At 38.4% G+C, this 13,949-nt stretch overlaps 1 protein-coding gene across 11 annotated transcripts in view; it reads right to left on the reverse strand.

Moving 5' to 3' along the window:
* ELAVL2 (ELAV like RNA binding protein 2) overlaps positions 1-13,949 on the reverse strand; it is a 201,176-nt gene that overhangs the window by 68,113 nt on the left and 119,114 nt on the right. For 6 of the 11 annotated variants that reach the window (XM_042912817.1, XM_042912816.1, XM_042912815.1 and 3 more), the window contains one exon: positions 521-611. The exons of the other annotated variants lie outside the window; for them this stretch is intronic. In XM_042912817.1, the coding sequence (XP_042768751.1) occupies positions 521-592 (72 nt within the window). In that variant the 5' untranslated portion in view covers positions 593-611. The remainder of the gene's footprint in view (positions 1-520; positions 612-13,949) is intronic. 11 annotated transcript variants of the gene reach the window in all.

Raw genomic sequence — 13,949 nt, forward strand, 5'->3', positions numbered from 1 at the left:
TACAAATAATGCATATTCCATTGATAGGCTCAACACAACTGTTCACAGAATGCAAACTCTTTCAACAGTTACTGGGCAAATAATTTTCAGCCAGATTTACAATTTCAACAATTTTTTTTGAGCATCAGGAATTGTAAATAACTTCAAAATTTAGTAACCAAAAAAATACATAGTAAACAGAATGTAAAGAATTACGGTAACTTAGTATTCAGACCATACCAAAACTTTTTTGTTTTGTTTTTTTTTTAAAAAAGCTTGTCACTCTTTTCTTTGAGTCTGCACTAAATCCTAATTTTGATTATAAAAAGTTACATACAAAAGCATGGTTCTGATGCTACATATACCACTGTGGTTAAAATTGCAATGTGCTTTAAATCCTAATGATGGCCATACCGCAATAGGTTAAATGTAAGAATAATTAGTATGCCAAATGAAAAGTTCAAGTGTTTGGTATGGCCTCAGCACTCCTGCAACATGCTAAAAAAAGTAGCCTACAGAATTTAAGAAAAATCCCACAGACCCCAGTCCAAGGCTCTGCTGCCCACGAACCACTTCTAAGCAGAGAAGCCACATCACACAGTCTGACTGCCATGTTAGTTTGGAGTTGCCGTCTGCAATATGGACACAAAAAGTACCGTATGTTAGATGAGCAAGATAATGCAACAAATCAGTTTGTACAAAATTTACAGTGATTGTATTGATATTCCCAGCACGTCCATGCAGTGTGGCTTAATTGAATTTGAGGCAATTCCAATCTAATCTTTCCAAATTCATTTTAACATGTAGTTTTCTTGCACAAATTAAGCATTTTTAATTAAGAGGCTGATTTTCAAACAGCATTAACTAGTTACCTTGACATCTATCCTCAAGAACTACCTTAAACCACATCTCAAAAAAAAATTTTAGATAAAATGAAGCAAAACACTGCATGCTGTCCTGTCTTTTAAGGATGTGGGAGAAGGAAGGAAATGTGAATGAAATTTATAGTGAGAAAAGGCTGTCATGCAATTCGTAAGTGAATGCTTTGACTAAAAGTGCTTTTTCCCCAAAATATCAGAGAGGCATTAAAGGAAGCTATATTTGCCCACACTGTTACATTATACTATAAATGATCCTTAATCCTGGGACTCAAAATTAAAAGTGAATTGAAACCCTGTGAGGTTATTTTGCCACTATAGTCCAACTGATCTCTAACAGTTTCACTGAGAATTGTTCACATATACTAAAAGGCAGTAAACCAGCATCTTTCAATTGAAATAATTGGACCAATAAATAGGATTGTTTGGAGTAATGCTTATACAGGATGTCAGCTTTGTCCCTAAACGAAATCAAGTGAATATTTTTTAATATGTAAATTATAAACGCAGCACGATTTGAAATTAGTGCTGCTATGAGGCCTCCAATATAGTTAGTGAGCCATTTACCACTTATTACAACTTGCCCAAATACTAAACAGAACCACAATATTGGCACAAAAGCCAAAGTTTACATTTTAGCCATATATGCAGATCCTTTAAATGGTCAACAGAATATTCAGAAAAACTCAAGTCTCTGAAAATATACAATGAGTAACAAAGGAGGGCCAAAAACATATTTTACTTGGGTATCTATGATTATAAAAATTTCATCCATAGAGTTAAACCTGGCTGTAAAGTGATTTACTCTTGATGCGAGTGATGACATTAATTAACATGTAACAATGGATTCCATTTTCTGGCATCTACGAAAACAGTTTAACATGCACTTTACAGGATGCCATGAAAATGTTTTACACTTCTTCCCTTCTCCCACTGTTACCAGGGAATTCAGTTGGATTCTATGTTTTTTATTTAAAAGAAAAAAAACCTACTTATAGTTGAACTAATCTGTGAAAAAATAAAGTGCTTTTTATACCCATGAAATATTTTGACAAGAACCTAATTGTAGTTAGCCCACATGGTAGAAGTAGGACCACACCCAAAAGGTTCAACCAGGCTTAAATTTATGTCCTGAATACCCTTGGGAATTAATATCTCAACACTCTTCACTACATAAAACCATAGATTCACATTTAATGGCCTCAGTCCCTTCTATTCCATAGGAGGCGATGCTAATAAGCTAAGCTATTGACACCCCTCTTTCTGAAAGCCCCAGGGATGTGAACAATCACTTTATTGCACCAACTAGCTAGGAAGGCTGTGTATGGAAAATGATTCTACTGCACTTTTACATTTCAAGCACCCCAGACAGTTTCTCTGCTTGAGGCAGACACATACCTTTATGGGAAGTTATAAATAAGTTGCTCACATGGCCCTTACCTTTATGCTGGCCAACAATTCAGTTACTAAAAATGTAAAGCTACTTCCCCTTCACTTAAGGACAGGCGATTCTGCTCTACTCAATCTACCACAGACAACCGGCCTGCACTATTTATAGATTCTATTGGCTCTGAAACCCTTTGGAAAAGGGGGGGGGGGGGGGGGGAGCCACATTCCAGTATCACAAAACCATTCATTTTAAAGCTTAAAAAATACTGTTTCAATATATGTTCACATCTTAATTTAGACATCAATTGTGCCAGTTAAGACTGCTTTTTCTCCTGTTATTCTCCATGTAATAATTTATGAAAAGGCACCTTAGCAAAGATCAATCTAGAATATTCTAAACTTTTCCCTGGGCTCCAAGAGATAGAGGAGGTGTTAGTTTGGTGGAAGCATGATTTTACTGGGGGGTGGGGTGGGGGGGGCGGGAGGGGGCAAAGAAGGACAACCTCTGTCTTTGCATTCACTGTTATTTCCAAAACTCCATAAAGACTTTTTAATTGATTTTTTTCCCCCCTTTTTACTTAAATTGCCTTGTGTGTACTTTCATTTCTAAAGTTTCTTACACTAATGGGTTTTAGGAAACCAATATTATCGCTCCATTTCTCCTATCTGGGAACAACAGTTTTCTGGTCACGTGAGAGAAAAGAAAAACTCCCTATTTTCCAAACTTCCTAATACAAAGTTCTGAAAACTAAGGTTCATCAGTTTCTTTCCTATTTTCAACCTCTTGCAGACAGCCACCAAACAAGATAGACTTAATCAAAAACATCCTAAATATATTTTGAGAATTCTTCATTAAGTACAATGTCTGCAAAGGAAAAAAAGGGTTTCTAAGACCTAGATCCCAACTGATTTGGGGACCAGACCTCAGGTTAAAGTCATAGCAGGACCACTGAAAGACCACTGCACATCCCCTGGTGAGGCCTGTCCAACTGCCTAGACTCCTCCACTGTCATGGATTTCTGTCCACCTCTGGGCCCTCATGTTTCATCTGAACCACTGAATTACAACCTTCCCAAAGGTCCCTCATGAGGCTAATCCACACTAACACTACTACTTCCTAATGGATTTTCCTAAACCCTCAATAGCTCCCTGCTGTCTATCAAAGTAAGTACAAACTACTTGTGGTATAAACAGTATAAGCATCTGGGACCTTCTACAACTGCTTTTACCAGCCAATGTATTCAAGCACCTAAGTATCTGAACCACTCCTTGTCCCTCAAACAGTCGCAGTACATGCAAAGCCATACATTCTCTGGCTTTGCTCATGCAACTCAATCTGTCTAAAAGGCCCCCAGCCATACCCACCACACATCCTATATCACTGGTTGTAAGCATTTGAAAATATACCTAAAGATAAGAACAGTTTTGTTTTTTTTTTTAAGCTGAGCATGAAAGGGCAATGACCTCCCTTAAAGGCATGCAAACTTAGCTTTTTTTCTCTCTCTCACCTCAAGTATTTCAAACCAGAGATAATTATGAAAGCATATTTTCAATTTTTGGCGCACTCCATCAGCCACCCTTACCCACTACAATCCAAATTCTTATTAAACGGCATAAAAAGAGAAACTACCTTGATCAGTTGTGTACTTTTATTTCAAGAGTCTATCGTGCCAAACTGCCAACTACAAAAAAGCTCGAAGCCAAGACAAAAACATGGAATAAATGTGATCCAAGCCTCTGGCCAACAGGATTACAGAGATGTGGCATCTGGAATCTGGGTCTAACTTGAGGAAAATGGCAGAAGCAGAGGTAGATGTGGGGAAAAATAAACAGACCTTCTAACACAAAGGTGCTTTAAAAAGCATCAAAACTAAGTTATGGATCTCAAATGGTTTTAATTTGATACAGACTAGAAAAGTTTAAGCAAATATAAAAGGCAACATCTCTAAAAAGAATCATGGCCAAGGTCAAGGGCAAGCATTTCTCTCACACCTTGAAAGATCCAGCTTGGATAAAGTGACGTTGGTCTGGACACTTATTTGCAAACTAGCAGGTTCTCAGTATCTCCAGTAGCATAGCACCAGGGGAGAAATCAGGGTAGTGCAAAGCCTTTCCTCTGACCACAAACCTCTCTGAAGACCAAGTTACAAGGTAAGCAGAAGGCACTGGTCTCTAAAGTTTAAGAAAAGAAACTACCAAAATAAAAACAGAAACCTTGGCCCCAAAGCATTTTCTTTTGGGGAACTCCAGGCAGGGAGCTAAAGCACTCAAAATAGTGGAGTAATGAGAACTTACAGATAAGCGTGGGTAAGCGACTGATGGGGCCATCTACCTAGCAGATATATGCCCACATAATAATTTTCATCTTTACCACTAAAATGGCATTTTCAGGATATATTCCAGCTTCAGGATATATTCCAGCATTTCAGGATATATTTATGCCAAGGGAAGAACTCAACCAAGCATTAAGATCATGGGGCTGATGTGTCAACTACAGGAATGAGCCATTAGTTTGTTTTCTTTAAACCTCTTTACTTTCCTTTGTGGTTCCTAAAATAATACAGGTTTGTGGTTTCAAACTTCATGTGATTTCCTCAATCCTAAAATCTGTCAATTCCCCACCCCACCCCCATACCTGTTAGCTGCCTCATAGGCTCTACGGATTCCTCAGCCTTGTCAGGCTCAGATTTTTGGCTTTTGGGCTAACAAGGGTCCAAGAGCTGCCAGAGACAATACACTGAACAGCTGCAGGAGTCACAGGGAGAATGTTCTTTGGCAATGAACACCAACATTTCTCTGTCTCTTGGCCCTTTATGGCTCCTACAGACAACAGAGTGTTTCCGACGCCACTCTTTCTGAGGTTTTGTGGTTCTAGAGCTGGCAGGACTAAAACCTTTGAGGTTAGAAAGGAAAGCTAATGAATGTAGGAGTCCCAAGTCCTTCCCTTCATTCTACGTCCATTTCAGGTATCCATGCTGGGCAACAGAAAAGTAAAGCTCTGGTGAAAAAGATTTGCTTAAGATTCACACACTGTTCGTTCGTTCATTCATTCATTCATTCAAACATTTGTACACAAGTCCCATGACCTAACGACTGTCCTAGGTACTTGAGATACAGTAATGAAGATGAATCCTGGAGTGTACATTTGCAATAGGAGGTGTGTGCAGCAGACTGAAAATGAACATATAAAAGACAATAGAACAGCTATAAGGAAGTGAGGAATGGAATAAAAAAAAAAAAGGTAGAGTCAAGTAGGGATTGAAAATGAAGAGAGGGGTAGTCTCCAGCATTAAACAGTAGGCATCCTTGAGAAGGTGAACTCTGACCAAGGTCTGGAAGAGATATGAATTAGCCACTGTGCTGGGCAGAATAATGGCCCACTTTGGCTGTCCACATCCTAATCCCTAAAATCGGTGAAGGTTATGTTTACATGACAAGGGGGATTTAAATTGCAGATAGAATTAAGACTGCTAATCAAATGACTCTGAGTTGGGGAGATTATCCTAGATTACCCACGTAGGGCCAGTGTAAGCAGAAGAGTTGTTATAAATGGAAGAGGAAGGCTGGAGGGTCAGTGTCAGAGTAATGCAGCATGAAAAAGACTCAAATGGCTTTGAAGATGGGAGAGAGCCACCAACGTAAGAGTACGGGCAGCCTCCAAAAGCTGGAAAAGGCAAGGAAAGAGATTCTCCCCTGGAGACTCCAAAAGAAATGTAGCACTGCCAACACCTTACTCATAGCCCAGTGAGACCCACTTTGGGGGAACTCTGACCTTCAGAACCAGAATAGAACAAATTTGCATTGTTTTAAGAAGCAAATTCATGATTATTTGTTAGAAATGTAATAGTAAACAAATAAATCCCCGTGGGGATGTCCAGAGAAGCACTCCAGGCAGAGACCAGCTAGGCTGTAGCTAAATGTAGTAAGAGGGATAGGAATCAATGAGGCAGTAGGGCCAGACCATAGAAGCCTTTGGAGGTATAGGGAAAAAGAAAGGTTTCTTTGACCCTCTTAGGGCCCCTGACTGGGTTTGAAAATTAGACTAGCAAAGACAGAGTAACAGGAGAAAAACATACAAATTTTATTGAACTTTTTACATGTACGTGGGAGCCTTTGCAAGAAAATAAAGACTGAAAGAAGTGACTAGAGCAGGAAGCTTTTATACCTTTTAGACAAAGAGTACTTTTGTGAAGACCTGACAAGGCAAAGGGGTTGGGGCTAGGGGTATTAAGTGATGAAGTAACTAGGAAGACGAGGGTTAGTTGAACAAGGTTTGTCTGTACTATTTCTCAGCCCCCAATTCCCAGTCTCTGGTGCTTGGTGCTAAGAATTTCTTCCTTCCCAGTACTATGAGGATACCTTTCACAGAAGAGTTTTATGACCTCTTTCAGGGAGGAAGGGGCAGTGGTGGGCAGGGTGATCTTTCTGCTTCTGTGTTCTCAAACTCCTGCAACTTCAGATACTCAATATGCCAAGGTTCCCTATTTTCAGGGAGTGTGTCCTGAACTCCATCAGAGACCACTATAAGAAGATTTTGAGAACAACAGCATGTGGCTCTTATAAAAACAAATCACGTATGATTGTCTAGGAGGACTCAGCCACTTTGGAAGCAGGAAGACCTATCGAGAAACAACTCCCGTTAACCCTCGTATAGAATGACAATGACTCAGGGTGCCTGGGTGGCTCAGTCGGTTAAGCATCCGACTCTTGATTTTAGCTCAGATCATGGTTTGTGGACTACAGCTCTGCATCCGGCTCTGTGATGGCAGCACAGCCCTCTCTCAAAATAAATAAAACATTAAAAAAAAAACAAAAAGAACCCACCCAGAATGGCAGTGACTCCAACCAAGGTGATACTAGAGGATATATGGTAGGTATATGGTATAGGAGGATATACCCAGAAGGAAATTGTTACTAATGTGTTACTTTAATTACATTATTAAACTGTTTAAATCCATGATCAAGGAACTGGTTTGATTCTAGATGCTCACAGGCTCACCAACCACCAATGCGTTTATTAAGATGTGGGCACTAAGAATACAAGATGACTAAGCAACAGAAGGGCTTTCTATAGAAAGGGCAGGGGTGGCGTGAGGGGGAGTCTCCTTAAGGACATCCAACACATGAAAACTGAGTTTACGAATATTAAATCAAGAGTTATTCATTCTATATATGGATTCACTGCAGAAGAGTTCAGTGATTAATTTAGTGTGTTAAACTAAGGAACTAAAAAATGGGAGTCACTTGTGCTATGCCCCACATAGCAAACCAAACCAAACCAAAACTTAGTTCCTAATCTGATGCAGTTTCAACCTCTCCCAGAAATGTAACCTTAAACCAGTAAATGTGGAATTGTCCGTTCGGCACTAGTGAGGTAATCCACCAAACAGACCCCTTTTAACCCCCAAAGAAGGATGAGGTAACCCACGCTTTTCCTTGTCCCTGTCACTTTCTGCTTATAAAAGACTCCCACTTTGTTCAGCTCTTTGGAGCTCCTTTCTGCCTGCTAGATGGGATGCTGCCCAATTCAGAAATAGCTGAATAAAGCCAGTAAGATCTTTGAAGTTTATTCAGCTGAATTTTTTGTTTGTTTTGATTTGGTGGCAGTACAAGATGTGTAAGCGAACTTCTGATGACACGCAGGGACTACGAGGAACACAGGAGTAGCACCGGCAAACCCCTGAGTTCTAGGTCTTTCTCACCATTCCTAAAGGCCATGGGTAAGTTCCTCTTAGTTCTGAACATCACTCCCTGCAGCAAGCTCCCAAACTAACTGGCTTTTCAGTTGGGGGCAGGTCGGCTTGTACCAGCAGATGGTTCCACCAGGAACCCAAGCCCCTCCCGCTGGTTCAGTCCACAATTTCCCCTTTTGGGAACCCAGTCCAGTACACATTCTCATTTTTAACGTCTGCTGGTTTAGTCCGTTCCCCAGTTGCAGGTTGGGAACTGCTGCTGGTATACTGCAGCTGTCTCTTGGCCAATGGGCAAGAACATCCCTTGGCTACTGCCAGTGTGTTAAGGTGAACCTTTGTCCTGTTTGTATAGATAAAGGCTACTGCTAATAGGAATCTCGGGGGTTGGGGGGGGGAGACCACAAAAATTGGTGTATACAGGTGAAGCACTTGAAAGCCATTAAGAGCCCTCACCACCTAACTTGAAGACTCCTATCTTATGTTAAGCTGGTTACATAAATGTTTGGATTAACGGTAGGTCACCTGCTAACCTCAAGAAAATTTCCATGTAATGAGGTACACTGTAAGACATCACAAAATTCCCAACCCAGCAGCGCATCCCTTTCAGCTATTAGTTTGGCTCTAAGAGATCTAAAGGCTTAGATAAAAACAAAATTTAAATCAAATTTAAAAAACTAAATCATAAAGAGATCTTTACATTCTAAAAAGTGAATCAAGACACATTCTAGCATACCTACTTATTTTAAGTTCTAAGAACTATTGTCCCAGAAGCTGTAAAGACCTACAAAAATGAGAAAATCTTACTAAAAATAACCTAGAATTAGGGAACCTCATTGTGTGTTATCCAGAGAATTTAGCCTGATAACCATCAAGTTAGGGGCCCCTAAATACCACAGAGCAGAAATATGGGCTGCACATACTCCATCTGAGGCAGATATGGCTGGGCAGAAATGTGGTTTGCACTCCACTGTGGCAAAGGGTCCTACCAAACTGCTGTCAGTCCCAGCAGGGAAACTCCAGTGGTCATTATGAAAAATGTTCCCATTAGTAAAATCACTTAAGAGGTGCACTTAAAAGTAAGGGCTCCCAGATTAAGCAAACAGAATGAGATACCGATTTTAACTCCTATGCAGAAGCCTCCAAAGGTTTCAAGATTCCAAAATAGCTTCATTGAAAGATTCATTGTAAAATGCTAATGACAAATTAAAGACACAATAGGTATCTATCTAAAACACAAGACCACAAGATGAATGCCAACTCCTACTGCTCCCCTCTATCCTTCCTAATGCAAGTACTCATTCCAGTAATCCTGTCTCAACTGTCTTTCTACCTCTAAAAAGGTTACAAGACCCTAAAATAAAACAAACAAAACTCTGCCAAGTTAATGGACAAACTTCAGGAAGGTTATTTTTATCAAACAACAACCACAAAAGAGGAAAAAGTCAATTAAAACTTGGACAAAATAAGAAATTCTTTCACAGGTTTTCCCAGCAAATATTAGTAAAACGTTTTAGCAATCTGAGCAAGTAATCTCAATTTATCTTACCTACCAGAACAACTTAGATCCAACTTCTTTCATAACTACTGAATTTTGGACTATTACATCTGATTCACAGCAGTAATTTTAAAATAGAAGCTATATGGGTGGCCCAGTCAGTTAAGCATCCAACTTTCACTTAGGTCATGATCTCACAGCTCGTGAGTTCAAGCCCCGCATGGGACTCTGTGCTGACAGCTCAGAGCCTGGAGCCTGCTTCGGATTCTGTGTCTCCATCTCTCTTTGCCCCTCCCCTGCTCATGCTCACACTCGCGTGCGCGCGCTCTCTCTCTCTCTCTCAAAAATAAATAAACATTAAAAAAATTAAAAAAAAAAAAAGCTATATATGGTCTCTGTTTGCATCTGTCTATATATGTGTCTACACCTTATACATGTGGTATTTTCTACCTCCAGATGATAGTGCCAAAAATTAATTTGTAAAAGAACTCTATTTAACTGACAAAGAAAACTAAGCGCTTATATAAATTAAAGCATTCTTAAAATTCTCATAAATATAACAAGAAACTGACTCAATTATTTTTCAGGTTCATGGATCTAGGAAAATATTCAGTATTAAAGCTAATTGTAAGTTTCTTTAAAATAAACACATCTTTAGAGTTATCAACACTGAATATAACAGAGACATACAACTTTTATTCTACCTGGATTTATTTGTCAAATAAGTTCATTGTTTTCTCGGTTTTAAAACCTATCAGCAAGAGAAATAACTTGGTATGATGAAATTTTCATAAGTAACCTAAACATAATTATTGACAACAAGTAAATTAAATAGATGTAAGCAAGATAAACGTTCTTAGGTAAATTGTTTAATAGTCTCCCCAAATCTTCTTGGTAACCTGAAATCTTACAGTTTTGCTAAACTAAATTAAGTGATGAGTGGTTAATATCTAAATCATTTGCAAATATGATAAAACACAAGAACATTAATTACTAAAAATAGGCTTATCCACTTTTGGCTTCCTTTACAGAGGAACTCAAGATATTTTGGGTCTATTAGTAAACACGTTTTGTGCCATGCTGAGAAATTTACTATGAGAAACATATGTTTCCAAAAATTATAAAAAGTATTTATAAGTTTGCCAACCCACAGAATTCTAATGCTAAAAGACAATTCACAGTTGTGTACTTCTTTATTTTTACTAGAAATTAAGGCTTTTAAACAGTAAGAATTCTAACATATGTAAGTAAATCTACCAGAAATAATAAGGAAAACAACTATATATTCAAGGAAAACAGGATACGGGTTTTGTTTGTTTGGGTTAGAAAAGGCATGAGGTTTGAAAATGGGTTTCTGTGAAGGGAAAATGAGACAAATTTGTCCCAAAGTAAAACCGGTTACTTAAAAATGGAATAAGGCAAAATAAAGGACAAATTAAATAGAAAGTCAGGAAGAGAAAAAGTGAATCCTATCTTGTTTGGATCAGTTGATTAAAATTAAATGAATTCATTATAAAGGTTATAAAATTAAGCTTTAAAACAAGTAGTGTACTTATACAAAACTAAAACTTATTTTCCTTCAACTGCTAAAAACACAGTTTTCTTGGACTACTGGTCTGCTCCTGATAAGAAATTTTGATAACGTTTTTCTTTACCTTTTAAGCAGACTGCCTGAAAAACAAAAATTTCATGTCTTGTCACAGTAATTTTCTGTTTCAATGTCGTTTTTATCAGGTCATTGATTATTTCTGAAAAGTCAGTCCTCCTTATTAAACGAGAGCTAAGGTTTTTTTACAATCATTTAACTTTCTGTATTTGCACTCAAAGTCTTTAATCACCACTATGGTTAAATGGTTAAGTATTGTTTCAAAGTGACCTATGATCCTATGTGACCAAATGTTTTAAAACCTTTTTGATATTTTTGATAAACTTCACAAAATCAAATTCTAAATGAAGTCTTTTTGACCTCAAACTAACTTGGGATTTTTCAGAGGATCCCTGGAACATCTCAAAAGATATGGCTTCTGTCCTTATAAAAAGAGAGATGTTAAACTAATTAGACTTACATGATAAAATTACATGGGAAGCATTGTCAAGAATACAAAGCCTTTTTATGTTGTATTTGTATAGACAGGATGTTAGGACTCCCGAAATCATACGAAACTCCAAGAAATCTGATATATCTTAGTATTATACTAATGTTATCAGTCATAATTCCAGTTATTATTGGGGCACCTGGGTAGCTCAGTCAGTTGAGCATCTGACTTTTGATTTAAGCTCAGGTCGTGATCCTAGGGTTGTGGGAACAAGACTCCATCGGGCTCTGCGCTAAGCATGGAGCCTGCTTAAGATGTTCTCTTTCTCCCCCCGCCCCCACTCATGCTCTCTAAAATAAAACAATTAAATAATTCCAGGTATTATCTTAAATGTTGTATATCACAAAAATAACCAAATTTCCTTGTCAATTCCATCATGATGGAATACTCAGATCTATAAAACATGAAATCATTTTTAAGACTTTTGTCATTTGCAGAGGTAGTGTTTTACTCTGATGCTTCTGCAAAAGAATTCCTGTAAAGTGCTTCATCTTCAAGGAGATTCATGGAAAGCACTTTGACAAGTACAAGTTTCTGTTAACTTTAAGATCATAAAACTTAACTGGGTAAAAATCACCAGAACTAATGGGAAAACTGGATTCAAGCAGAACAAGTATTAATGAAAGGTGACTCTAATTTTTATGATTTTTGTCTCAAAATATTGTTGGTTCCTTATTATTTTGATTTTGTAGATTTAAGGAAAACTTTATTTTCTTAATCTATGACTTACAGCAATTTGGTAAAGCATACCTTTGTAAACAAAGAGAAAACATTTATTTTTTTCTCCCTATCTAATCTCTCCAAAATTCAGAAACTCTGGAGTATCCTTTTCATGGCAGTATAGAGATTTACATGATTTCAGTAAGAATCTGTTCCTCCTTGCACCTGAACACAAATGGAAACACTAACCAAATTACCAAAGCAATGGGTGGAATGGTATTACAGGTAAATGTGATGAGACGAAGAGTCCTTAGAATGGCTTCTTGGTCTCAGGTTTTTCAGAATCTAATAGAAGATTGCTTAAAAGTTCCAGCAAAGGAGTCTTAAAAAGAGTTCATATGGTCAACCACTCTCCTTGCTGCACTTATGTCAGGCCAAGTTAAATACAAATAATGAGTTTTACTGTAATAATCTCTGCCGGGGCAGAGGGGATAGGGGTAACTATAGAGAGAAAAATTGTTTACACCTCTGTTGATATTAAATTCTAATCCCATTATTGTCTTTGAGACTACAAACATGTAGAACGGACTAGATCCTAAATTCTAGTTTCCTCAAATATTTGGCTATGACTCTCCAAACCAATGTTTCAAGTCGCCCCTCCACTCTTTCTGATTTGGAATCACTAAGAACAAAGACCATCCCTAAAATCCCCTTAGAAAGAAAGTATACCAGGTCCTCCTTACTAGCCAGATAGCAGCCAAACTTCAGGGACTGAAACCTCAGGCGCATATTTCACAGCTAAAGTCGGCTTTACCTGACATCTGTGGTCCTGTACAAACACTGGAGACCTTCAAATCAAATTGCCAAGGAAGAAAAGTAGCTGACATCAATGTAGACTGCTTCCTCCCAAGACAATGAATCAAGACTTCATACTTTAACTAAACATGAAACCCTTTCGTCTTCTCTTTTCTTTACCCTGGCATTGGGCTGGAAAGAGAACACCATCATCTCTACTACCAGGCCACTGCTAAGGGGGTTAAACTTTCAGACTGCTGGATTTATCAAGAAAGACTCCAATCTGTTCTAAGGACCCCCCCCCCCCCCCCCCCGCCCAAGGCCATTTCCCAGAACCTTGGGTCCAGCTCTGCATGAAGAAAGGGCCATAAAGGCAAGGCTAACCAGAATAAAACCACCTGTGTGGTCCAGACTCTACAGGTCTCCATGGTTGTTACTTTTCCTGTCCTAGGCCACAGACTCAAATGGGAATTACCAAGAGGCATTCATGATTCAGAATTAGCTTCCTTTGGCAGATCAATGCTCCACTGGCTAGAGATAAATGTAAATGAGGCTATGGTCAGTACCTCCTCCTTAACTCTTTAAAGTATTGCAGAATCTGCTGCTAAAACAACAGGTGCCCAGCAAAAATCCTTAGACTTTCTGGCCAAAGTTGTTCTTGACAATTAAGACAGCCCTTAATTATCTTTGAGCTCAGCAAGGAGATATCTGTGCTATAGCTAAAACCACCTACTAATCTTGGATTAACACTTCTTGGGAAGTTGAAACTCAGTGACATAAGATTATATGAGCCCCATGACTTAGAAAAATGAACCCTTCGATCCCTTCTTTGACTTACTTGATTTTGATTGCTTTGGGTCTCAGAGACCATTGCTTCAAAGTACACTCCAAACATGGGAATTTTTCTGCTTATAACAATCACAGTAGTCTCCCTAGCATGCTATATTCTCTGAAAAGCTATAAA

Source organism: Panthera leo, chromosome D4, assembly GCF_018350215.1.
Source record: "Panthera leo isolate Ple1 chromosome D4, P.leo_Ple1_pat1.1, whole genome shotgun sequence".
NCBI classification, from domain to species: Eukaryota; Metazoa; Chordata; class Mammalia; order Carnivora; family Felidae; genus Panthera; species Panthera leo.